The 26,005-nt window shown below is 46.6% G+C and overlaps 1 protein-coding gene across 1 annotated transcript; it reads left to right on the forward strand.

Annotated features, from left to right (window-relative positions):
- Nucleotides 1–2,365: 2,365 nt before the first annotated feature.
- ACTG2 (actin gamma 2, smooth muscle) lies at nucleotides 2,366–24,910 on the forward strand. The gene is made up of 9 exons (XM_047854535.1): nucleotides 2,366–2,473; nucleotides 10,223–10,384; nucleotides 11,226–11,354; nucleotides 16,552–16,662; nucleotides 16,910–16,994; nucleotides 18,514–18,675; nucleotides 19,451–19,642; nucleotides 22,140–22,321; nucleotides 24,689–24,910. Exons 2-9 carry the CDS (start codon nucleotides 10,259–10,261, stop codon nucleotides 24,830–24,832), a joined length of 1,131 nt encoding a protein of 376 aa, XP_047710491.1. The 5' UTR covers nucleotides 2,366–2,473; nucleotides 10,223–10,258; the 3' UTR covers nucleotides 24,833–24,910.
- The last annotated feature ends 1,095 nt before the right edge of the window (nucleotides 24,911–26,005 follow it).

Below are 26,005 nucleotides of genomic sequence, written 5' to 3' on the forward strand. Positions count from 1 at the left end.
GAGGTTTTTTGCATTGATTTTTGAAACAAGGGGTAAAAAACAAATCTTCAGGGTGGGTTTCCTCATACTACAAAAAATTGAGTACCTCCAGTACCTGGTCTAGCCTCCTGCCTCCCATACGCCTCCTTCTCTCTATCAAAGTCAAGCCAGACTGCACCTCCCTAAGAATTTTCTAAGAGCTTCAATTTATTCAGATAGCATTCCTTTGTGATCTCTGGGCTCTTTGGACCCTGAATCACAACGAACCCCTTTGGATCATAGACTCTTTATTGTTTATCAGCTGACTGTGCCAACAAGGTGTGAATGTCTGGCCTCAGTGCTAAATGCTTAGAAGGAAACAGAGCCAACCCTGACACTGCAAAGGGAAACGATGTCCCCTTTAGATTCCTGATCAGGGTGAGAGAGACTACTGCCCTGTCCCCACTCAAGGAGGGAAACTCGAAGAGGAGCTCACAACCTGGGCATTAGCTCTCAGCTGCCTCGGCCAGTGAGGACTGACAGCACTCTGTCCCTGCTGGACAGCTCCCACTTTATCCGCTGCCTTGCATGCCCCATCCTCTAGTGAGGGCTTTTCCAGGAACCTGAAAGGCTCGGGAAAACTTCCCATGGGGCCTGGAGTTTAGACTTCACACTAAGCACTCAGTTTAATTGTCAAAAGGTAAGTATACCTCATGATGGCTACAGTGTCCCTTCTCCACAGGGGACAATCACAAGCCCTCAAGTCAAGCCTTCCCTAACCTATCCTCTGGGTTTTTTTTTTTCCCCTCCGTATCTACACTTCTATTAATCCTCAGTTAATGAGGAAGACAGACCTGCACCAGGCCATTGCACCAGGTCACCCAAAACCATGTAGAACTCCCATACGATGTCCCCAGAGTGGGTGTAGTTGTGCCCATCTGTACAGCTAAAAGCTGAAGGAAAATGCCATTCATACCTGGAAGAGAAATCCTGTGTGCCCTGCTCACCTGCTGCCCACCCCCCACAAGCTCCTTAGTCTTGGGCTGAGTCACCAGGTGGGGGTGGGGGAATGTTCCCAGGGACGCCTTAAGCAGGTATTTGATGCACGCTCCTTCTGATGAAGGGTAGGTATCCTGGGAACCCCCAGAGTTTCTGATTCCATCCATTTGGGTGAAGCATGAGAATGTGCATTTATAACGGATTACCCAGTCATGCTGGCACTGCCCTCCAGTCAGGCTGGGGCACTTGGGAATCACTGGGTTTGAAGATGGGGCAGAGTCAGGAAACTGTGTCAGGACCAGAGCCTGAAGCAGAGTGGGGCCAGCAAGGGTGGGAGGCAGGCAGCAGAGCTGAGGGACATCTCCGAGGGGAGGGCCACCGGGAAGGGAGCCCAGTTGGCTGCAGAGCATGAGGTGGGGTGTCTAGACTGACTTGGGGTTTCTTGCCTGAAGGACCAAAGGGGAAGATTGTGAGGTAGGGAACCCAGGAGGCAGAGTAGCATGAAGGGAGGGGATAGGGGTTCAGGTTTGGAGGGTCATCTGGGTGGAGATGCCCAATAGGCACTTGGTCATTTCAGTCTGGATTAGACATCAGGTGTGAGGACTGTGGGAATATGGGAGCAGAGGGTACTTGGGACAGAGCTGATGACTGGTAGTGTAGGCAATGAAACAGCTACCCAGGGAGAGTACATGAATTATGAAAAGAAGAGCAAGAACCGCAGGACTGTGGAAACTTCTACAAGCCTGTGAGTCTTATTAGGTGTGTTAAGACAGCTCCCTTGGTCTGTAATTCCCCAAATTTAGGGACCAACAGAGGAAATCCAGCAAGGTAAGGGAAACGATAGGGGACAGTGAAGTTCCAGAGGTGGCTGAAGGTATCCTGGGACAGCCAAGTTGACTCAGCCCAGCATTTAGTAGCTCGTGTGATGGGCAAGGGGTAAGGAGGGCACACGGGATCTTTCTGGATGGCATTTCCCTTCAGCTTTTAACTGTCCTGGGCTTGCACCAGACAAGGCACGACTGCACCCACTTTGGGGCACGGCATGGGTGTCCCAGGCCGACCCAGGGTGGGGTGGGGGGGCTGCAGGCAGCAGGGCCTAAGGAGGGAGGTGTGGAGGGAGGAGGCCCACTGCCATTCTTGGTATGGTTCTCTCTCCAGGAGCAGAGTTGTATCTGGCCTCACTCTGGGCAGCTTATAAGGCCTGGTGTGAGTTTTGTTGATGCAAGTGCAGCATAAAAGGAACAAATCCGCCAGCACCAGGGCTGTTGCCACTGGAGTCCTTTTGCATACATTTCTCAAATGATAATTCACTCTACCCAGCCCCCTTCCCCACCCCCCTAGGCCGATTTATTGAAAAAACCACCTTATATGGTAATATTGTTAACACACCGTCAGCTGGCCTTTTTAGGGACTCTGTTTAAAGAAGATCCGCCTCTGGGGTTTTATATTGCTCTGGTATTTATGCCAAAGACACACCAGCCCTCTGTCACTGGGAGAAGGACCTCTCGTATACTCGGTGAGTACTGCACACACAGCTTCTGCCATCCCTTCCTTTCTGAGGCTGCCTGGCCCCCTGGGTGCGGGAGGTGCCTCCAGATTGGCCTGGCTTCCGTGACGCTGGCCCAGCTCACATGTCAAGGCGCTCGGTGGGCAGTGGGGCCTCCGGGCATGCTGCTGCCTTCCAGGAAAAGGCATCTCTGGGCATGGGGCATGCTGGACAGCCCTGCGACTGGATGGTGGGTGGGACAGAACACCTGTGGTCTCTACTCACCCTGCTCACCTGGGCCACTGCAGATCTATAACCTCATGTCCTTTGTCATGATTCAGAATGTCTGAGAGGCTGTTTTAGGGAAGTGGATGTTTTGCAGGAAAACAGCTTCTTCTCGGGGTATTTGAATCAAAGCCAACAATGGTCCCAGGATCCATGAGATGTCTGTGTTGGGAATGGAAGTGTGTTTTCTTCAGTCCCCTTGTGGGTCTCACTCTCCTCTGATTCATGCTTGGCTGAGATGAATTGAGAATTTTCTCAGTCCTTGAAGGCTCCAGGGTCATTGGGGGATGTGGAAACTCAGGGTTGGGGCACGGGCAAGTGTCCTGTGGCACCATGCAGGTTTAGGGCTGGTGGGAACATGACAGTCATCTAATTCATTCTGAAGACACTGAGGCCTAGAGAAGTTAAGTGACCTGCCCAAAAGGCTCACACCCAGCTGTGAAACCACCTACCAATGCCTTCATCCTCCCCTCCGATCCCCTGCAACACATGCACACACAAATAATTAAGAGGGAAATGAGACCAAGGGGCTGTTTCCACTTTTGTGACCAGAGTTGTGAACATCTGTTTGTGGCTGAGGCAGCTTGGTGCAGTGGTGGAGCTCTTGGAGGCAGACTGCCCAGCTGCCAGAGTTACTTGGTGACCCCAATGTTCTCACCTGTAAAATGGGAGTGCTAGTGATAATACCTACCTGGCGGTGTTGTTGTGAAGATTAAATGAGATAATACATTTATAGGGTGCTCAGCTCAACACTGTTAGGGCCTGGCCCTGAGTGCTTTAAGTATCACTTGCAGGGCTTGTTAAAACACAGATTGTCTTCCACCCCACCCCAGATTCTGATTCGGTAGGCTGGGGTGGGGTCTGATAATCTTCATTCCTAATAAGCTCCCAAGTGATGCTGAGGCTGCAGTTCTGAAACCACACTTTGCACAGGGAGGCACTGAGGGCTTGCTTTTTACTATTCGAACAAGTTTAGACTTGGAGGTTAGCCTTTGAGCGGAAAAGAAACTGAGCTTCCTCTGGTGGAGATGGATAGGTACTTGGAGAAAATGCAATGAGCGATGAGATACTACATGCCAGGTCTGGGATACCAAATGGGCAGTGTGACATCATGACTTTCAGGCTAGAGTTTTCTCCTTCCCTTTGTTCATTGCACCAACATTTATTGAGTACTTATTATGTGTCAGGCTCCTGCTCCTTAGGGACAGTGTAGAGGCTTCTGCAATCACTAGGAGAGATGAGCAAACAAACAGATAAAGCCCAGGAGGGGCCGTCACCCAGTCCTGGAGTTATCTGGGAAGGCTTCCTGGAGGAAGGGTACCTGAGCTGGGTACTGATGTAGGACTAGTCCCCAAATCAGGGAAGCATGGTCTTTGGACTGTTGAAGTGGCTCAAACTCCACTGAATTAGATTTCAAGACAGGAAGCAGGGACAGTTTAAACAGAGGGGCAGGCAGCGCTGGATTACTAAGGCTTCATACACTAAAGGGTTAGGCAATGAGGGACCACAGAAGCGTGACGGCAAGAGATCTGCCCTTTGAAGGGACTGCTCTGTCAGCGGTGAAGAGAGTGGACTGGAACAGGGCGAGAGCGCTACCCGAGTGTGCAGAGGCCCTGAGCTGGAGCACCGCGGTGGCGCGGAATCAGAAATACAAGACCCCAGGATTGGTTGGGAGGGCAGTGGGAGGAGTCGGGTGTTGGGCGTGGCCTCCAGAGTGGGCGGTTCCAAGTAGAGGATGGTGATGAAGGCCGCAGCCCCGGAGGTGGAGTCGAGGTGCTAGGGGTCTGGGGTATAGATGCCCTGCAGGCAGTCTTCTAGAGCCCGGGAGAGGGGTCTGGACTGAGCGGATCCGGCAGAGCAAGAGAGACGCGCCGGTAAAAGAACAGGCCCAAACGGCAGATTCCTGAGGATCAGAAATATTACTAACCAGAAGTCATTTTTAATTTAGTTAAGTATACCAACCTAAGTCAAGATAACAAAGTTGATTAGAGGTGCTGCTGCTAGAATTTTCCACCGCAGGAGTGTTTTTTGTTAAATTATTTCTCTCTGCCAGGCTAATTGTATGGATATGTGTGTCTGCAGATTATTATAGGCAGCTGCTTAATGTCGTTTGAAGCCCTCACTGCAAAATATTTCTCCAACTATTGTTTGAGGTCCCACTATCTGAGAGGCCTTCCTTTTAGGACTTACATTTTGTACTGAAATGAAAATGCCTTTGGAAAGTGGTGTAAGTTCAGTCTTCCCTTTAGTAATCATTGATTTGTGAAGTGGATGGTTCAACTCCTACCAATATGACAGACTTCATTATGGGAGCAAGTTCTGATAGAGAAGAGTAAGAGAGGTCATAAGAACTATGATTTTTGCAGCCCTTTGCAACAGGGTTTGGCAAACTTTTTCTGAGGGAGGCCAGATAGTAAATATTTTATGCTTTGCAAGTCTAAAGGTTTCTGTGGCGACTATTCAAGGCTGCCATCATAGGGATAGCAGCCATAGACGGTATGTAAATGAACAGGTGTGGCTGTGTTCCAATAAAACTTTATTGATAGGCTCTGAAATTCAAATTTCATATAATTTTCTCAAGTCATAGAATATTATTCTTTGGCTTTTTTTGCAACCACTGAAAAATGTCAAAATCATTCTTAGCTGGTGGGGCCCACGAAAACAGGCATTAGTTTGCAGATCCTGATTTACAATTATAAAGCACTTTCATTTCCACTATTTCTTTTTTTTTTAATCGTTATTTTTTTTTTTTTGAGAGAGAGAGAGAGAGACAGAGCATGAGCGGGGGAGGGGCAGAGAGAGAGGGAGACACAGAATCTGAAGCAGGGTCCAGGTTCCGAGCTGTTGGCACAGAGCTGGACATGGGGCTCAAACTCATAAACCATGAGCTCATGACCTGAGCCAAAGTCAGATGCTCAACCGACTGAGCCATCCAGGTGCCCCACATTTCCATTATTTCATTTGCTTCACAATCCCAGGAGACAGATGCTACCCTTTCCAGGAAACTGAAGGCCAGAGGGGGATTCGGGGGAAGGGGCCATGGGAAGGGGGTACCCTGAGGGAGGAGAAGGGGAAAGAAAGGGAAGCCGGAAAGAACTCTGAAGCCAAATCTTGTCTCCTTCAGAGTGACAGGTTGGGGGGCTAACGTCTCTGCCCTCATGTTTGCCTGAGGGTGGCCAGGGAGATGAGTGAATGAACACATTTTTTGGCACCCATTATGTCTTTGGGTTTTGACCACCCTGAGGGGCGGGGTGGAGCTGGGTTTCTAACTCTGAAATCCTCAGTGAAGACCAGATGTGCCGAAAGAGCCAGAATAATTCTGTTGGCTTTCTGTGAGCACAGAATGGTCGTGACCCCGGGAAACCACAGTGACTTTGGCTTTGGTTCAGCTGACACACTCAAGCCTAGCCACAGATTACCAGCAAGCAGCTGAGAAAGGTCTAGAATTTCTCTTGGCAAAGACATTCCAGGAGAGCCTGGCTTCATGGTGAAACCTTTCTTCCCAGGCAGTGTGGGACCCCGTGGAGGCCCCACTCCAGGCCAGCAGCCCTACCCCTGTCTTTACCTCTGTCACTTCTCATTTGGTTCTGACTTCAAAAAAGCAGATTTAAATCCAGCTAAAGTGCTGCACAATGGCATTGTTGACTTGACAGCTTTAAGTTGCTTTGTGGCTTGTCTCAGCTGCTGCTCGGCTTGGGAAACAAAGTCCAATCCTCTCCTTCTGTGTGTGGGGAGCTCAGCGGGAGACAAAAGGGTCCATTGAAAAGCCAGACAGGCTTGAACTACAAATCACACCAGAGAGGGATGCTGAGGGGACCCCAGAGGGAGATAGTCACAGAGATGCAGCTTTCCCTCTCGGCCACCTTCTAGCTTTTGAGGTGGTTTTCCCTTCCTGGTGGACCACCTGCTAGAACAGGGCAGCACAACTGATAGCCGACCAGCTTGTGAAGAGAAAACTGTCTCCCTGTGATTCAAATCTGGACTGTGGGGACCCAGGGATCCCAGGGGCAGGGCAGATCAGGTCTGGAAAGGGGCCACTCGGGTGGTGGTGGGGGTCACCCACTGTTTATTGAGCACCTACTGTTTGCTAAGCACCGAGTTAGTTTTGAGGGCTGTAAACATAAACCCAGACTTAGTCCTGGCATAGGAGGGGTGCAGAAGCTCAGAAAGAGAAGTGAACACAGATCCTTTTGTTTCGGCCTTTTGCTGCCAACGGCTCTAGAGAGATGGAGAGACAGAAGCAAAAACACCAAACATGGAGAAGTTAGGACAGTTTCACTAAGGAAGGTGTAAGCTTCCGGCTTTGGAACCTGTTCTGAGTTGATGCCAGCCCTGCCTCTTCTTGACTGAGACCTTGGGCCAAGTTCCTTCCCTTCTCTGAGACTTGGTTTCCAAATCTGTAAAATAGAAATAAAAACATTTTCCCTTGGGGCTTTTATGAGGATTAAATAGATAATCTATGTGAAGAGCCCCACATTTTTTAAAATTAAAAATACATTTTTACCAAAAATGGAAGCATGGCCAATACTGGTATGTTTCACCTAGCAATGCAGCTCACCCCTTTTCTGTTGCATTAACTATTCTGCTCTCCCCATTATCAAAGGTTTCAGGCAGTTAGTTTACAAGCCAATTTATTATTCGACAACTTCCTTTGATATTACGTGGCTTCTAATTTTGGTTATTTTAAGCTGTGATAAACTAGCCCGTAGCCAAATCTTTGCATTCACCCATGAGTGTTTCCCAAGGATAAAATCCTGGAAGTGCCTTTGTGGAGTCAAAAGTTATGTACATTTTTAAGACCGGGGACAAGGATTTTCGAATTCCCCTTCTGAAATGCAGTGCAATTTGGCACACCTCCGCTGTGAATGCAAACCCACCTCCCCACACCTTTGCCAGATGCGGGGAGGGGGCGGGGGGGCAAGCATCGGACCTGGTGTTCCAGCTAGAGGTAGTGTTAGCTTTTAGCCTGGCCCCAGAGTACTGCTCCCTCTTCACAAGACCCCATGTCCCGCTTACAGATGCTAAACAAGAGCTATCACAGTTTGCTTATTTCGACCCACGTGCAAAACCTCGTATTTACCCTGTTAGGTTTAATATTATTTGACTTGGCTCATTTTCTCGGTTTTTTGAGATCATCTTGGGTTTTGATTCTTCCATCCAACACATTTAATATTATACTCTCTTCCAGCTCTGGAAATTTGATCGGCACGTACCCCATATTTTCATCCAACGCGTTTATAAAAATGTGTGACAGAGGACTGAGAGTGGAGCCTGGAGGAATATTGCTGCCTCCAGGTTGATGTTGACTCATTAATGAACACCTTTCAGTGACAGTAATTCAGGCAGCTGTAAATATGCGTAACTCATTTATTGTTCAGCCCACATGGCTTTATCAATAGGGATATCACAGGAGACCTCGTCAGATGCCATGATCAAGTTAAGGTCCAAGGTCTCCCACCTTCTTCTGCATTCCCAGCCCACAGCAGTCCCGGGGGAAAAGGGGAGGCTGTCACTCTGTCAACATTTGTTCTTGGTAAACCCTTAGTAATTATAAGAAATCACTGCTTCTTTAATAATGCTTTCTTCTTTAACAGTGCCTTCTGGAAACCTGCCTACCTTGCATATCAAGATTAACTGATGTTTGAGAAATCTGCTTTCTTTCCCTTTTTGAACATTAGAACAAACTTTGCCCATCTTCAGTTTTCTGACATCCCTTCATTTCCCACTCTTCTAACATGGTAGGAAGTTAGGATCTTCTCTGCAATCCAGAAACTGCTCAGACCAGAAACAATATTGTTTTAAGCAGCTAGGGGAGGGTGCTGTCCTTCAATCTCCATCTCATCTCACACCTTGAGTTCCTCTTACCAGTGTTTGGTCTATCTTTGTTACTCTGAAAATCCTTCTCCTTGACTCCCATTGATTAATTCACTCCTTCATTTTGATGACAAACATTTAAAAGCACACTCTGTGCCAGATATTGTGTTGGGCACACTGAAGAATCGTGGGGGGAACAGGACAGACCCAGCTCCTGCCTTTGCAGAGCTACGAACGAGCCGGGATATGCAGAGTTGATCATTGTTCATGCAAGTTCAAGGTGCTGTGGGGCCAAGAAGAGGGGCTACTGACAGACTGGTGGGCCAGAGAGGCCTCATGAAAATGCAGTGTCCATGCAGAGGCCTGGCAGGTGATAGGAGTTAGAGTAGCAAACAGGTGAGGGGAGGGTGCTCCAGACCCTGCGTCTCAAGGTCCGGCAGGGAGAGAAGATGACACAGTTCAGAGAATGGAAAGAAAGTCTATATAGGCAGAGTGAGAAGGCCAAGAGGGGGCAAGAGGGAAGGTGAGCCTGGAGACACAGGCCCGGCCAGAGCCTGGGGAGCTCTGTGGCCTGAGTTAGAGGGCTGGGACTTGATCCATAGCCATGGGGAACCCCAGGGGGAAACAGGGACAGAGGCAGAGCTGGATTCAGGAAGTCACAGCAGCTTCTTCCCTGGTGTCCACTCTGCTTTGAATGTAACAGGGAAGAGCTTCCTTTTAGCCTTAAAGTGTGTTACTAACCTTCTGCTCAGCCTCGACTTTGCCTTTCTGACCTCATATTCACAAGCCTGTGTCTCTGTCTCCTCCTTGTTTTGTCCACCTTTGATGTGAGGCCACGGAAGAGCCAGGGTCACAGATTTCCATAGCATTTATCTCCTTCCTGGCCTGTGGTCAAATGTTCTGAATGAAGCTTCCAGGGGCCTTCCTCCTCAGCAGCCACCTGTTTTTCCTGGACTGCTGAGAGTTAACCTCCCTGAGCCCAGGGCCTTTCTGTCTTCCACCTGTCCCCCTGGGGCACCCCCAAGCCAGGGGGTCAGCACACCCTCCTCTGAGCTTCTGTTGTTTCTTCTTTGTCACCGAGCACCAACAAGTCATCAGCTGTTGTCTTTTAGCCTCCCTGAAAGAAAGAAAACCTGCAACAGATGTGGGAAAAATGAACTCCCTCACCACTTTGCAGCCATCCCAATGCAGCGATGAGCATCAGCGGACGGACTGCTGCTTTCTCCACCCGAAGAGCCAGGGACTGGGCTTCCTGTCCAGAATCCTCTCTCCTCTCAGGCTGCCTTTCCTCCCCGAGCCGCTTCTAATGTCCACATCCTATAAAGATATCCATCCTATTAGATTAGTCCCATTGAACACCAGTCATATTAGATTATTGACTTCATTCTGCCTTAATTACCTGTCTAAAGATACTATTGCCAAATATGGTCCTGCTCTGACACCCTGGGGGTGAAGACTTCAACATATGACTTGGGGCGGTGGGGACACAATCCAGCCCGGGACAGCAGGCTCCAGGGAAGAAGTCCAGCTGCCAGGGAGTGGGAGTTCAGGCCCATGTCTGCTCTTCGTGGAACTGGGCCCTGGTTGGAGGTGGAGTCAAGCTTCAGAACCAAGACATGCCTGTCTCCAGCATGATTTTGACAAGGCGCTGACTAGTTCTCTTCTTCCCCTGCCCCGAAGGTGCTCAAGCCCCCGGTTCACTCGGCCACACTCACCATGTGTGAAGAGGAGACCACTGCGCTCGTGTGTGACAATGGCTCTGGCCTGTGCAAGGCTGGCTTTGCTGGAGATGATGCCCCCCGGGCTGTCTTCCCCTCCATCGTGGGCCGCCCTCGCCACCAGGTATGTGCTCATCTGGACCCAAGGCTTTGAGCCTCTAGGAGTAAGCGCTGCATGGTGGAGACTACCTGACATGTGTGTGTGCGCGCGCGTGTGTGTGTATGTGTGTGTGTGAGCTTTGTGAGTGCATGTGTTGGGGGTGGGGGGGGACTCACTTCCAGTTAACTAACAGAGCAAGACCCTTCAAATAGAAATATCCAGGACTAAACCCAACATAGCCCAGGCATGCAGGGATGGTATTATGTTTGGCTTAAGTCTTTGGAAGAAACTTGTAAAAAATACATGCAAGTAAATAAGAACTTTACCTTTAAGAAATGTACACTCTGTGAATTAACTTGAGATCACAGGCTACAACAGAGGCAAAATATTTCACCAGGAGGAGCACAAAGGAGGGAGAGATTAAATATGAGTGGAGGGACCAGGGAAGAGAGGCTTTGCAGAAAAGGGAAAACTGAGGATACGGAGGATCTCCTCATATGCAGAGAAGAGCAGGAGCCAAGATGTGGGGACGTCAAAATGTAAGCAGAGGGTATCTGAGGAGAGCAAGTGTGAGCCCTGTGTGTGTGAAGTGAGGGAAGAAGCGCATGGAAGGCCCTGCTCTCTTGGAAAATGACGTTGTCTTAGGAGAGAGAAGAGAGACGAGCCCACAGGAAACCCTCCCCCTTCTCTCCACGCCACCTCCACATTCATCAGTACCTGCTTCGCCCATGTCTCATTCTGTCCTGTCTCCAGGAAAAAAGATATCTTTCCCATCTGTATCCTTCTTCACAGCCCCTCCAGTGCCTAGATCCCCCTAAGTGGAGCCCTCAGCCAATCTGCTTCTTCCTTGTCTTTTGCATTACAGGGTGTAATGGTGGGAATGGGCCAGAAAGACAGCTACGTCGGGGATGAGGCTCAGAGCAAGCGAGGGATCCTAACTCTCAAGTACCCCATTGAACACGGCATCATCACCAACTGGGATGACATGGAGAAGGTATTGGTGGACTCCCCGCTTTTGGTATAATATACACCGTCATGACCCTCGTCTCCCACAGGCCTCTGTCCTGTCAAGTGCCTCAAGATGTGTCTCATATCCTTCCTTCCTTCTTCGTCCATCCCCCTGGTCACTCCCCGTGGGGCTGCCAATGGCTCTTGTTGGACGGCTGCAATGGCTTCCTGATTTCTTTGTCTCCAGCCTCACCATCCAGTGAATTCGCTGCACTGCTGCAAAGCTAGTCTTCCTAAAAACAGATCAGATCGTGTCCCTCATCTCTCGAGAAGCTTCGGTAGCTCCTCATTAACTGACAGTAGCTTCCTAACTCCCTGTCTGGGGTCTGAGGACCTGTCCTACCTAATGCCCAGCTTCATCCTTTCAAACAGCTTTCGCTCTAGCAGGTGCTCAATGCTGCTGCTGCCTCTATGGGGGTAAATGGCTTCTCTCCCTTTCATTTTTTCCTGTCATGACCTCAGGGAGCTGCATTAATGCCATGTCGTTATGATGATTCTCTAATGAAAGTTCTAAGTAGGACTCTCTGGGGGTTTCTAGAAATGTGTGTGTGTGTGTGTGTGTGTGTGCGCGCGCGCGCAAGAAAATGCAGGGGTAAGGGGGGATTTTTTAAAAGGTAGTTTGTGATCAACAAAATCACATGTGGGAAATGCTAATAGAGCCTTCTTAATATTCTTTTGATATGTTCTGCTGACATTTGTCTGAGAATCCTTGTTTTTGCAAGGAGTGCCTTTTGAAGTGCCATAGAATGCTTATCGAACAGACTGCGACCAGAAAGGAGGATGTTGCTGTGAAATCTGTAATACACTCTACTCTTGTCTAAATCCCAGATTCAGTTATTTGGGGTGTGAAGCTTTTACGCTGTGCAGTGGCTAAGAGCACAGACCCTGCAGTCCGTGGCAGGGAGGTCTGGCAGTGGGTTCTTCCTTCTGAGCCTCAGTTTCTCCATTTGTGTAGATAAAAATACTTACTTCATTACGGTTGCTTTGGAGACTGAATTAGGTACTCAGTATGATCTCAAGGCATGGAACACTGTACTCAGTAAATGGCATCTATTACTCATAGTATCTAACAGAATCTAATTCAAAAACATAATAGACAAAATATTTTGGTATAAAAATATTTTAGCAGTAATTATTTTAGTAGTAATAATGTGTGACCTCTTTAAAGAAATTCCTAAACATATATTATACACCTCAAAGAAAAATAGGATAGGGGAAAGCTGTCAAATCTTCCCAAATTCATTTATAGGCTCATTGCCTTTCTAATAAAAAACTCACAATTTTTAAAATTGTATATATATATTTTTAATTTTTTTAACGTTTATTTATTTTTGAGACAGAGAGAGACAGAGCATGAATGGGGGAGGGTCAGAGAGAGGGAGATACAGAATCTGAAACAGGCTCCAGGCTCTGAGCTGTCGGCACAGAGCCCGACGCGGGGCTCAAACTCACGGACCGTGAGATCATGACCTGAGCCGAAGCCGGCCGCTTAACCGACTGAGCCACCCCGGCGCCCCTAAAATTGTATATATTTAAGGTGTACAAGCTGATGGCTTGATACACATTTATATATGTAAGAGCCACCACATTCCAACTAATCAATGTACCTATCACCTCACATAGTGACTTTTTTTTCCTTGTACTGAGAACACTTAGGATTTACACTCTTAGCAAATTTCATATACACAGGACAGTATTGTTACCTATAGTCACCATGCTATACATTAAATCTCCAGAACTTATTAATCCTGCATTAAGGCTTTGTACCGCTTGACCAACATCTCCCTGTCTCCCCACCCCCAGCTCTTGGTAACTACCATCCTCCTTTCTGCTGCCATGAGTTTGAGTAAAAAAAAAAAAAAATCACAATTTTTAATTCTGCAGGGTAATCATAAATAACGTACGTTTGGAGAAATAAATAAGGCAAAATTTATGAGAACACAATGAGTAAGGAAAACTATGAGAAGCTTGCCATGTTCACATATTAAAATATAATACAGTATACAAATTAAAATAGTTTGGTACTAGCACAAAGGTAAAGAGGAAATACATGATAAATGAAACTTTGAACACCAAAGGGAGAACAGGGTTGGTCAACAAATTATTCCAGAACAACTGATGAGTTATTTGGGGGATGGGAAGTCTTTATGGCCCCTACCATACACCATTTCACCAAACACATATAAACTGAATATAAAAGTTAAATATAAAAATTCAAATGGTAAAGAAATACAGCATAGTAAGCGTGAGCATTTATCAAATTTCTGGTGAAAGAAGTCATAGAGGGAAAAAATGACGAATGTGATTTTCAAAAAATCATGACTTCTAGTATGTGAAAAACATAACCAAATGTAAAAGGCAAACAATAAGTTGCAAAAAAATTCACAAGAGCAATGAAGATTAATATAAACAGCCAATGTAAATTGATGACTAAAAATACAAAGTCTCCACTGGGCAAATAAATAAAGGACATGAACAGATAATCCACCAAACAGAAATTATAAAAAGTTGCAAATCTGAAAACACTTAAACTCATTTGAAACAAATGTAAATTGTCAAAGTAAAACAATGAAGTATTATATTTCCCTACCAAATTATTTCCTATATTAAGAGTGAGAACCCTGGATGCAGGTAGGGGGAAAATGGGCTTTCTTATTCTGGAGGAAAGAGTAATTTAGCCTCTTTGTTGGTAAAAAGAAATGAAAAGGTCTTCTGGGGTGCCAGAGTGGCTCAGTTGGCTAAGCATCTGACTCTTGATTTCGGCTCAGGTCATGATCTTATGGTTCGTGAGTTCGAGTCCCGTGTTGGGCTCTGTGCTGCAGAGTCTGCTAGGATTTTCTCTCTCTCTCTCTCTCTCTCTCTCTCTCTCTGCCCTTCCCCCATCTCTTTCATAAATACATTTTTTTAAAAAGGTCTTCCAATCACCATGCTAATAGCCTAGTAATTCCACTTTTAAAATTCTTTTCTTTGGAAATGCCCTGAATAGAAAAAGGAAAATACAATATGTACAAGATAGCTATGATAGGATTATTTATAAACAAAAATCAAAGATACCATGAATAGTAATACAATTAAATATATGATAGCATATGATGAAATGTTGTATAAGCATTAAAAATAAATGTTCAATTAATTAAAAAGAAATATTTACTATGAAAAAAGAAATTATTTATGTTACACTCACCAAACAGTGGCAGGAAACAAGATTGAATGTAAAAACATAAAAATAGTGTAACAATAAATAAATACAAGTATATGAAATAAATAAGTCGTGATAGTAATAAATTTGAAAATGCTCAAAGGTGAAAGATTAGTAAGAAGAAAAAGCCAAAGTGTTAACTATTATTAGATGATGGAAATGTGGGAGACTTTTACTCCTCTTAGAAATAGTTCTATAATTTTATGGGGCGCCTGGGTGGCGCAGTCGGTTAAGCGTCCGACTTCAGCCAGGTCACGATCTCGCGGTCCGTGAGTTCGAGCCCCACGTCAGGCTCTGGGCTGATGGCTCAGAGCCTGGAGCCTGTTTCCGATTCTGTGTCTCCCTCTCTCTCTGCCCCTCCCCCGTTCATGCTCTGTCTCTCTCTGTCCCAAAAATAAATAAACGTTGAAAAAAAATTTAGAAATAGTTCTATAATTTTAAAATTATCAACATCTCTAAGTTTTAAAGTACTTTATAAAAACTCTAAAAAGTTAAGTGAAAATGAAGTGCAGGTATTTGGCCTCAACAGCCATGATTCGGATTCCTGGACCCAGGGTCCAGCCTGGGAATCTGCACCAACAGCAGTCACCCCAGCTCGTTCTGTGATAAAGCGTCTGGGGCCCACATTTGAAGAAATACTGACATCACTCAATTAAGACTCATTGCCATTCATATCTCTGTTGTGAAACTTACATAGACAGGGCCTTGGCTTCTGCCATGTCTTCTGCCTCAGATGCCCTTCTCAGCCTCTGGAGACCTTCCTTTGCCTGCAGGGCCAACTCAAATCCCCCAGATAATGAACTGCCTCCTCTTTTACTCAAAATGTGGATATATCTTTCTATTTTGTCTTCTTGGGTGTTTTACTCCTCTCTGGGCCTTGAAACCAAGATCAAGGGACCATGTCTGATTTCTTATCTGTCTTCACTACAGTTAGCACCATCCTAGCACAAAGCCGGGAGTCCACAAATATATGGGTGCAATGGAAGCAAATGACCCTATGCCCCGCCTCTGAGGAAATCAGAGCCCCATGTCCCTTCCACTCTGCTGAATCCCTCTGAGATGTAGAGTCCTATTTGGTTGTCTTGGATCATTGGACATGGTGAGAAGAAATAGCTTCCTCTAAAGCAGTGATTCTCCACAGGAGCAATTTTGCCTCCTGGGAGACGTTTGGCAATGATTGGAAACATTTTTGCTTGTCATAGCTGGAGAGGTGCTACTGGCATCTCGTGGGTGGAGGCCAGGAATGCCGAACATCCTGTGATGCATAAGTCAGCCTCTCACATCGTGGAATTATCCAACCTGAAATGTCAAAGTGCTGAGGTTGGGAAACCCTGCTGTAAAGCACCAGCCTGGCCAGTAATAGACAGTGACAGTTCAAGCATATCTGCCAGGTTCCCATAGAGAGGTGTGAGCAGGGGGAGGGAACCAGGAAGAGATGTTGAGGCACCCAAGTACTAGGAACAGAGGAAAGCTCTTACACCCTAAGCCTGAAAGGTGGGTTAGGGGCAGTGTCACTAGAGCTGGAAGAGGAGCCACCCAATAGGAGCCGGGCTCACAGTGAGCCACACCATTGCTTGGAGAAACACCCTGACCTCTCTCCCTCTTCCCACTCTCCAGCCTCTTGCTGATGTCTTCCATCCGCCAAGCATAGCCAGAAGCCAGGAAGCAAGGAATACTGAGAGATGCAATGGGTCTGGCCCCCCAGGGAAGAAAGTCAGGGGGACAGAAGAAGAGTAAAGAGGAGGGAATTTCCTATGGAAATAATCAAGACGCTAAGTATATTGGCCCCAGATCTGAGTCCTGTCTAGGGCCCTGTTGAAAAGGAATGTAAACTCCAAAGGTTAAGCAGAAATTCCCAGGACTGACAGTCTTCTCTTCAGACCCATCCCATGCTGTGGACATTGTGTCATGCTCCCCCAGCATGTACATGCCAGTGGAATTTTATAGGAGACTCCTCACCTCATTTGACTTTTGTCTCAACCAGATCTGGCACCACTCCTTCTACAATGAGCTGCGGGTAGCACCTGAGGAACACCCCACCCTGCTCACAGAGGCCCCCCTAAATCCCAAGGCCAACAGGGAGAAGATGACCCAGGTAAGAGGCCAAGAAGTCTTAAGCATGACACAAGAAAGCAGCATGGATCCCTTCTCCCTTTCACACATCAGTGCAGCAAAAATTTTTGAGGACATGCTATGTGTGTAGTCTATGTCAGGCCCTATGGGAGGTGGGGTGGTGTAAATAGGCACAGCCCTTGCCCTAAATAAGGTTACAAACCATCCCGTGAGCCAAGAGGTGCTGTGATTTCTGCCAGATCATCCTTCATTCTTCTTTGTCCTTTCAGATCATGTTTGAGACCTTCAATGTCCCTGCCATGTATGTCGCCATTCAAGCTGTGCTCTCTCTCTATGCTTCTGGCCGCACAACAGGTGAGCAGCCTGTAATCTGATCTCTTCCTGACTTGATGTGGGGGGGCAGGTGCTGTAGAGAAAGCTGAGCTCCTGCAGAAGTTCCTGCTCAGAAGAATCAAAGGGACAGTCAAAGTCCAAGGAAAACCCTGCTTAGGGATAACAGAAGGGAAGCCCATGTGGAATGCATTCAGGTCTACCCAGTAGAGCTGGCAAGAATTTATATGAACGAAGCATGACAAGTACATCCAGCAAGGGCTGTTTCCCTCACAGCAGTCAGTCCCTGAGCTTACATACACTTTCTAGCAGTATTGGAATGTTTCTGCTCATGCGCCTGTGATGGTGGACATGTATGTGCCCTTGGTACATACATGAAGGAACAGAAGGAACAGAAGGAACTTCAAGATAGAGCAATTTGTAATGGGGACTCGATAACTTCCATGAACATTGTTCAACATTCATTCATTCAAGTATTCATTGATTCAATGATTGATTGATTGATTGATTCATTCATTCATTCTTCAGACATTTCCCATTACTCCCTACCAGGTGCCAAAGACTGCACCAGGCCATGGGCATACAGTGACAAATGAGACAGCCCTGCCATCCCAGAGCTAATGGTCTAGTGGGGGAGAGGCAAAATGAAAAGATTGTTTCACTGCTGATGACAAGGACAGTGATGGGGAATGTACGATGGTTCTATAATTCACTTATTTGTTTTACTATTTCTCTACTGCTGGACTTTTAGGTTGTCTCCAGTTTTTATTTTTTATTATAAAATATGCTGTGATCAGCATCCTTGTACAAGTGTAAACTACCGGTCTCTGGATGTTTATTTTGTATCGGGCCCTTACTGAGCCATCTTATTAGCTCTAGCCATGTCTCAGTTGATTCTCTTGGGTCTTCTAGGTATACAGCCTCATCATCTGTAAATAATGACAATTCTGTTTCTTTTTGATAATACCTCTTATTTCTATTTTCTGTCATATTGCATTGGCTAGAACATCCTCGACTGTATTAAATAATAATGATACAATAATAATATTAGTGTTTCTCCATAGATTATGATATGGATTGAGATTTATTATCGTGTTGAAAAGCTCATTTCACTCCATGGTTTAATAAGTTTCATCAGTCAAGAATGTTATTTTTTTTTAATTGGATGGTTTTTGTGGTCCCTTCCAGATCTCACATTCTCCATGCGTGTGCATATGTGTTAGTTTAATGCCAGAAGGATATGCAAATTATCCAGTCTCCTTAAAGAATGTGCAATTGAGATGCACATTGACAAGTATGCATTACTATGAAAGTGTTTTAAGGAATACAAGAAGGGAAGATGTTTTACTTGCCTTCCAGAAAGCTACCTTCTCATTTTGGAGAATGAATTGATGTACACAAAAAAATATTATTATTGATCCTTATGGTGGGTGAATTTTCTTAGCTGCTAAAGAAAAGTATGGTAATTGAGGATCATTTGGCAACTGGTCCCAGAAAGATGAAAGACAAGAAGTTTTCATGGGTCCTATCCCTCTGTCCATAGGCATCGTGCTGGATTCGGGGGATGGCGTCACCCACAATGTCCCCATCTATGAGGGCTACGCACTGCCCCATGCCATCATGCGTCTTGACCTGGCTGGCCGTGACCTCACTGACTACCTCATGAAGATTCTCACAGAAAGAGGCTATTCCTTTGTGACCACAGGTATCCAGCCCCTTCCCTGATTCTCACTTGAGCTCAGAATGAAATCTGATCTAGGACCAGGTGTTCTTTGATGAGAAGTCTGTGGCCCCCTGCCTTCAAACTCTCCTGGGATAGATGAGGAGGCCCCTAGGCTGGGGCTGGGCCTCTGGACAAGACCAGGTAGTCAAGGCGGCCTTATTTATGGAGGAAGGTTCCCAACCAAGATGCCCTTGGGAGGGCGACAAACCCTCCTAAGTGCCCTTTCAGAGCATTCCCTGCTTCCCCAGGGACCTGCTACCTCTGTCCACATCCACACCAGGATCGGAGATGGTTTTTACAGTGCTAAATGGTAGCAAAAATCTGATGATGCATTTTGTGTCTTAGGGGCATTTGTGGTTTGTCTGAGGACACATGGAATAAATAAGGTCTGAATTTCTAAGGGGAAGTTGTCATGCCTCAGTGGCCACCCTGGACAAGAGGATCTTAAGCAGGGCCCTTCCTAGATTCTGTAAGATCACAGCAGATTCTCCTACATCTAGCCGGAAATGTGTCCTGTAAGGCCCTCGGGAAGGCCTGTAGCTTTGTCAGGGCAGAGTAAAGATGGCAAGGAGAAAAGCCCATGCGAAGTTTTGCCTGGGAATCAAGATTTTGAACTTGCACTTTAGGAAGAGGAATGAAAAATTAACATTTATCTTAAGAATGAATTCAGAGTAGAGGAGGAGGTTTTCACGGAGATCAAAATAGGACAAACTAACAGAACAGAGTATCTGCTTTCTGTCATTTCTCCTCTTACTAGCTGAGCGAGAAATTGTGCGAGACATCAAGGAGAAGTTGTGCTATGTCGCCCTGGACTTTGAGAACGAGATGGCCACAGCAGCCTCCTCTTCCTCCCTGGAGAAGAGCTATGAGCTGCCAGATGGGCAGGTCATTACCATTGGCAATGAGCGCTTCCGCTGCCCTGAGACCCTCTTCCAGCCTTCTTTCATAGGTGAGGTGTTGCCCACTGTCCCTGCTAATTGAGAGCGGGGATGGGGGGGGGTGAGGTAGAGGGGTGGGGGGACGGAGGGAGAAACACCAGGAGCCGTGCACACTTTGTTTATGGTTTATACATAGCCCACATTTTTCCAAGAAGAACCAAAAACACATCAACAATACAACTAGATAAAATCTAATTTTTTTAATGTTTATTTCTTTTTGAGAGAGAGAGAGAGACAGAGTGCAAGTGGAGGAGGGGCAGAGAGAGAGGGAGACACAGAATCTGAAGCAGGCTCCAGGCCCTGAGCTGTCGGCACAGAGCTCGATGCAGGGTTCAAACTCATGAATCGGGAGATCATGAACTGAGCCAAAGTCGGACGCTCAACTGACTGAGCCACCCAGGTGCCCCGATAAAATCTGATTTTAAATAAAAGTATAGGAAAATCAAAATAAAGGAAAAGCAGAATAGGGAATATAACATAAAAATAAGAATAAGGTTAATACACAAAACACTTCTTGGATGGCCCAACATTTAGGTCACTGGGACCAAAACCCACAGTGGTAAACAGAATGGGTCTGGGGGCAGACCTGGTCTCAAGTCCTGATTCTTCCCCTTCAGACCCTGTCACCTTGGATGCGTTACCTTCTTCAAACCTCAGTTTCCTCATCTATAAAGTATAAATAATGATAGTACCTACCAGATAGGGTTACAACAAGGATTAAATAAGAGAATATTTAATACAAGGACAACTACTTTTTTCGAGGAGTGTATAAGAAGAGATGGGCCTGTGAGCAAATGCTGATAGATGGTGTAGTGTTACATACCAACTGCACAAAGTGATAGAAGCCTAGGAAATCAGTGAAGGCTTCTTAGAGAAGGTGAACATTTGAACAGAATCTTGAACAATGAGTATCATTTGATGGTATCTGGGGACAGAAGGAGTGCAGGATGGGAATGGCCTACAAGGAGGATGGAAGGCTACCTATAAAGACATGGAGGTGTGAAAGGTCATGTTCTATTTGGGACATGATGGGAGAAGTAGGGGTGTGTGTGTGTGTGTGTGTGTGTGTGTGTCTGTGTGTTTGCACACAGGGGAAACTGGAAGGAGTTGCCAGACCCCACGAAGAGCATGGTGTTTTTTTTTTTTTTTTAATTTTTTTTTTTTCAACATTTATTTATTTTTGGGACAGAGAGAGACACAGCATGAACGGGCGAGGGGCAGAGAGAGAGGGAGACACAGAATCGGAAACAGGCTCCAGGCTCTGAGCCATCAGCCCAGAGCCTGACGTGGGGCTCGAACTCACGGACCGCGAGATCGTGACCTGGCTGAAGTCGGACGCTTAACCGACTGCGCCACCCAGGCGCCCCAAGAGCATGGTGTTTAATCATACTAGCAATGAAGATCCCTGCAAGTTTTTAGCTGGCAGTGTAGTAGGGTCAGGTTTGTGTTTCAGAAAGATTCCTCTAACCTCAGTGTGAAATTCTGTCACGTGGGGAAACTACTAGAGGTGGGGGAGACTAGGTAGGTGGGCACGAGCTGGTTGGGCATGCAGGCCTTTCACTGTGGAAAGTCTTGGTGCCAGGCTAAGGTAGCTAGATGTAACCTGTAGATTAGGGGGCTGTCAAAGATGATATGATGGGTATATCCATGCAGTGGAATACTGTTTAGCAATAAAAGAGAATAAAGAACTGACACAGGCTCTAACATGGATGAACCTTGAAAACATTATATGAAATGTTAACATTAACATAACATTAAGTGAAAGGCGCCAGACACAAAAGGCTACGTATTATATGATTCCATTTATGTGAAATGCCCAAAGCAGGCAAATCTATAGAGACAGAAAATAAATTCGTGGTTATCTAGGGCTGGGCAAGGGGTGACGGGGGAGATGGCAGTGTCTGCTAATGGGGACAGCGTTTCTTTTTGGGGTGTTAAAAATGTTCTGAAATTAGGTTTTGGAAATTAGAGTTTGCACAATCTGTGAGTATACTAAAAGCCACTGAACTCTAAAGGGGTGAAAACTATGATATATGAATTCTAGCTCAATAAGGCTTGAAAAAAGACGACACAGTGGAATGTTCCCTTAGAAATATATCTCGTGTGGGGCGCCTGGGTGGCTCGGTTGGTTAGGCATCTGACTCTTGATTTCAGCTCAGGTCATGTTCTCACACTGTGTGAGTTCAAGCTCCACATCAGGCTCTGTGCTGTCAGAAGCACAGAAGCCTGTGCTTCAGATTCTCTCTCTCTGCCCCTCCTCCTCTAGCATTCTTTCTCTCTCAAGATAAATAAACTTAAAAAAAAAGAAAAAGAAATGTATCTTGGGTGAAAAATGTGACAGGTCAGTCAGAACAGGAAGAACCACTGGCCAGTTAGAGGTCTAATCCTGGGAGGTGATTAAGGGTGTGTACTAAGGTCGCTGCAACAACAGAAGGGTCACTTGAGGAGCTGAAAGTGTGGGTATTTATGACGTGATGGATGTTGACAAGATACTATGACCTGTACTAGGCATGGAGTCTGCCGGGATTCATGAAACCACCTACAATTCCATCATGAAATGTGACATCGATATCCGCAAGGACTTATATGCCAACAATGTCCTCTCCGGGGGCACTACCATGTACCCTGGCATTGCTGACAGGATGCAGAAGGAGATCACAGCCCTGGCCCCCAGCACCATGAAGATCAAGGTGGGTCCTGTCCCAGTTCCCTCCACCCTTTGGGAAAATACAAAGGTCCCAAAGACCTGCCTACTTGGGAGATGCTCCAAGTCTGTCTGCCAGGCCCATAGCTTGGTGGTCTCCTGGGCTCAGCATCGTCCTGGTCTAGGGCAGATTTCATCTCAGGGGATTATGCTCCTTGGGCACTGGTGAGCTGGAGACATGTTTAGCATGGGATCTCAAATGTAATCACGTGATGTCATATGAGAAGGGGGTGAAAGAGCTTGGGATGAGAATATTGCGGGGGTTGAGGATGCAATCAGGAGGAGGGAAATAGAGGGAAAGAAAAGAAGGAAGCAATACTACAGCATCTTTAGACTTTAAAAGGGCTGTGCTGCCCCAGAGGAGGGTCAAAGTTTCGGAGAGAAAGTGTGGCGTGGGTCGGGCTGCTGGCTCACTCACAGACACATCACTTGATTCCTGGGCAGCCTTTGATCTGTTGTCTCCTCTTGGTTCCGGTCCTCCCCATGTGGCTGCTCACCAGGGCGGCTCACCTCACAGGCCTCATGAGAACAGGGGCCCACCTGTCTTCTGCTTCTCCCCAGCCTCTGGTCCCCAACAACCATACAGAGCTTTTAGGGCTTGTAGGAGATTTGCTGCTAGCAGGTTTAGAAAAAGAGTTGGGAATTGAATACAGGTAATGAATAGATTAAAAGTTACAAAGTCTCACAGTCAAGGTGGTCTCTGGGAGTAGGCCTGATCTGAGGAAATGTGTTCTAAGAACCTTTTTCACAAAGGAGGGCTGCCCTAGGCCTTCCCCCTTTCTAGCATATGGTGCTCAGCACAGGGAAGCAGAGTAGGTCACCGGGAGCCACTGGAGCCACTGTACTTACTAAGGCCTGCCATACCGGGGGCATTGTGGCTTTTTACCAGGACCATGTGTCAGGATCCCACACCTCGCCTCGCCCCCAGATTCTGGCTCAACAGATTTGGGGTGTTCCATCACCTACACTGATAAACGAACACCAGCGTTTTGATGCATATCCCAATTTGTGAGCCACTGCCCTGAGTGATTTGTAGACATGATCACTGAGAGGGTGACTTAAATAAGACAAGAGGAGGGGAAAGGGCACTTGAAGCAGGAAAAATACAGAGCACAAAGGTTCCCCATGGTGTGTGTATGCAGGGACAAACACCCCCAGCCAAACTGGACAGCAGGATTTGTACAGAAGAATTGGGGAGATGAGACAGGCTGCAAGGATGTGGAAGAAGAGATGTGAGACCAAGGACACCAGCCCAGGACAGCCCAGTGTTTTCTCACAACCAGAGTGGTGCAGCAATAAAGTGGCCATGCTGTCCTTGAGGTGTCAGTCCAAAGAGTGACCAAGTGACTTTTGTCTGACTGAATAATAAGATAACTTCTAAAGACTCTTCTTCCTCTCCAATTCCATGATCTCTGCAATTTAGGAAATATGTAGAGAGAGCCTAAGTAGACAAAAAAAAAAAAAAAAAATCCAGTGTCTGGTTTCTTCTAGCACTGAATTCTTAGACCCTTTAATAGCAGCCTTTCTGGATCTGCTTTTAGGTGGAGTTCAAAATTGTTTGACAGGACAACCAATTTCTGAAGGCTAAGCTCAGGACTTGCAGGGGCAAGGATGAACCGTGTGTGTATGAACTTGAGAACTTCTCAGATATAAGTGGCTGTTGACAGATGAAGCTCAAGACAGGGTGTGAGTGGACCGGCTGGCTCGGGATTGGAAGACTCAGACTGGCTGAGCCGCCCTTGCATCCGAACTCCAGGCAGGAACAGAGCAGCACTTTCCCTGCAGGTGTTTGCACGGGTCATCTATGGCTGAGGCACAAGCAACTGCGAAATCCCAGGGACATAACACTAAGTGTTGCTTGTGCATCTGCAGGTCAGCTGGGAGTCGGCCAATCTAAGTCAGGCCCGGCTAGGCAGCCCTGCAGGTCTAGCCAGCTCAGGTCAGGTCCATATCTCATTGTGGGGCCCAGGTGAAGGGCCAGCAGCTTCTCAAGGGAAGCCCTTCCCCTGAAGGTGGCAGAGGCACAAGAGTGCCTGCCCGGCTGCATGCCTGAAGCGCATTTCAAGCTCCCGTTTGTATCACGTGTGCCTAAGTCCCATTGGTCAAAGCAAATACAAGGCCCAGACCAAAGCCACAGGGTGAAGCTACGCATCCTTCCCATGGGGGCGGGGTGGGGAGAGGGAGGGACAAAGATCTGAGCAACAATCTAATCTACCACAAGGTTTACCCTGTTTGTTTCTGACCGTGCAGCTGTCCTTACCTGGGGCAGCCCTCTCTGTAATGAGAGGATTCCCAGACCACCTCGCTCTTCCCTTGGGGACTGACGGTGATTCACCACATTTATTCTTTGCAGATTATTGCTCCCCCAGAGCGGAAGTACTCAGTCTGGATTGGAGGCTCCATCCTGGCTTCTCTCTCCACCTTTCAGCAGATGTGGATCAGCAAGCCTGAGTATGATGAGGCAGGGCCCTCCATTGTCCACAGGAAGTGCTTCTAAAGTCAGAACAGATTCTCTGGGGATCCCCTTGAGACTGCTCTGTTACTAATCATGAAATATTAAAACCTGCAAGCCTTACTTCTCTGCGTGGGGCTTTTTCTCTCCTCCCCCCTGGGCTTCTACATGGTGCTAAGGACTTTTCACACCTTATTTTTAATCCACACAATGATCCTGTGAGATACACATATCCCCATATTATGGATGAGGAAATTGAGGCTCAGAGAAGTTAAGGACTTGCTGAAGACCACAGAACCAAGATTAAAATCCAAGTGTGTCTAACTCTAAAGCTAGTACTCTCACTCTACTACCTTGTTTCCTTTTCCTTCAACATGAGTAAGAATGAGGGCTAGATGACTCTTGGGGGGGGGGGCGGGCGTGTTAAGAAACAAAGGCTTTCAGAGATGTACATCCTTTTACTCAAGGGCAAGACACAGAGAACATGAACACAAAGAGAAACACAAGGATTATAGGGTGTGACATATGAATGGTTCAAACACAATGTTTGAACTTGTGTGGAGGAAGGTCATAGTGGCTTAAGGTCTCTATGAAGTCCTTTGTTATTGAGCATTAGGCTGTATCTTGCCCCGAAGCTAACTAAGAAAGGAGCAACATTCTTAGGAAGAATATGTTTTTCTTTCTTTTTCTCCTTTCCTCCTTCCTCTTCTTCTTCTCCCCTTCTCCCTTCTTGCTCTCCCCCTCCCCCCTTTTTCTTCTCCTTCTCTTCCTTCTGCTCCTCCTCTTCCTCCTCCTCCTTCTCTCTCTCTCTCATTCTCTTTCTCTTTTGTTACTTGCTCCCCACTCTCTGCCCTCGGTCGATTCTGTTTAATTTCACAAGTATTGACTGAATTTTCAGCATCTGCTATTACTGGGTAAGCCCACATGGAATTTATGTATCCAGCAAAGATGATTCCTGCCCATCAAAGTCTCACTGCATAAAGTGGGAGAAGACATATGCAAGACAATGATTTGAGGTGAAATGGAAGCACCCACAGAGTACTACGAGAAAGTAAGAGATGATAATGATAGCTAACATTGGTTGTGTGCTTACAATACACGAGGCCCTAGGTTAAGAGCTTTATAATGATTTCCTCATTTGATCTTCACCATAACACTGTTAGCCGGTACTAGTATCATTCCCATTTTACAGCTAGTTTACAAACTAACTCACCCGCC

The sequence above is a fragment of the Prionailurus viverrinus genome, chromosome A3, assembly GCF_022837055.1.
Source record: "Prionailurus viverrinus isolate Anna chromosome A3, UM_Priviv_1.0, whole genome shotgun sequence".
NCBI classification, from domain to species: Eukaryota; Metazoa; Chordata; class Mammalia; order Carnivora; family Felidae; genus Prionailurus; species Prionailurus viverrinus.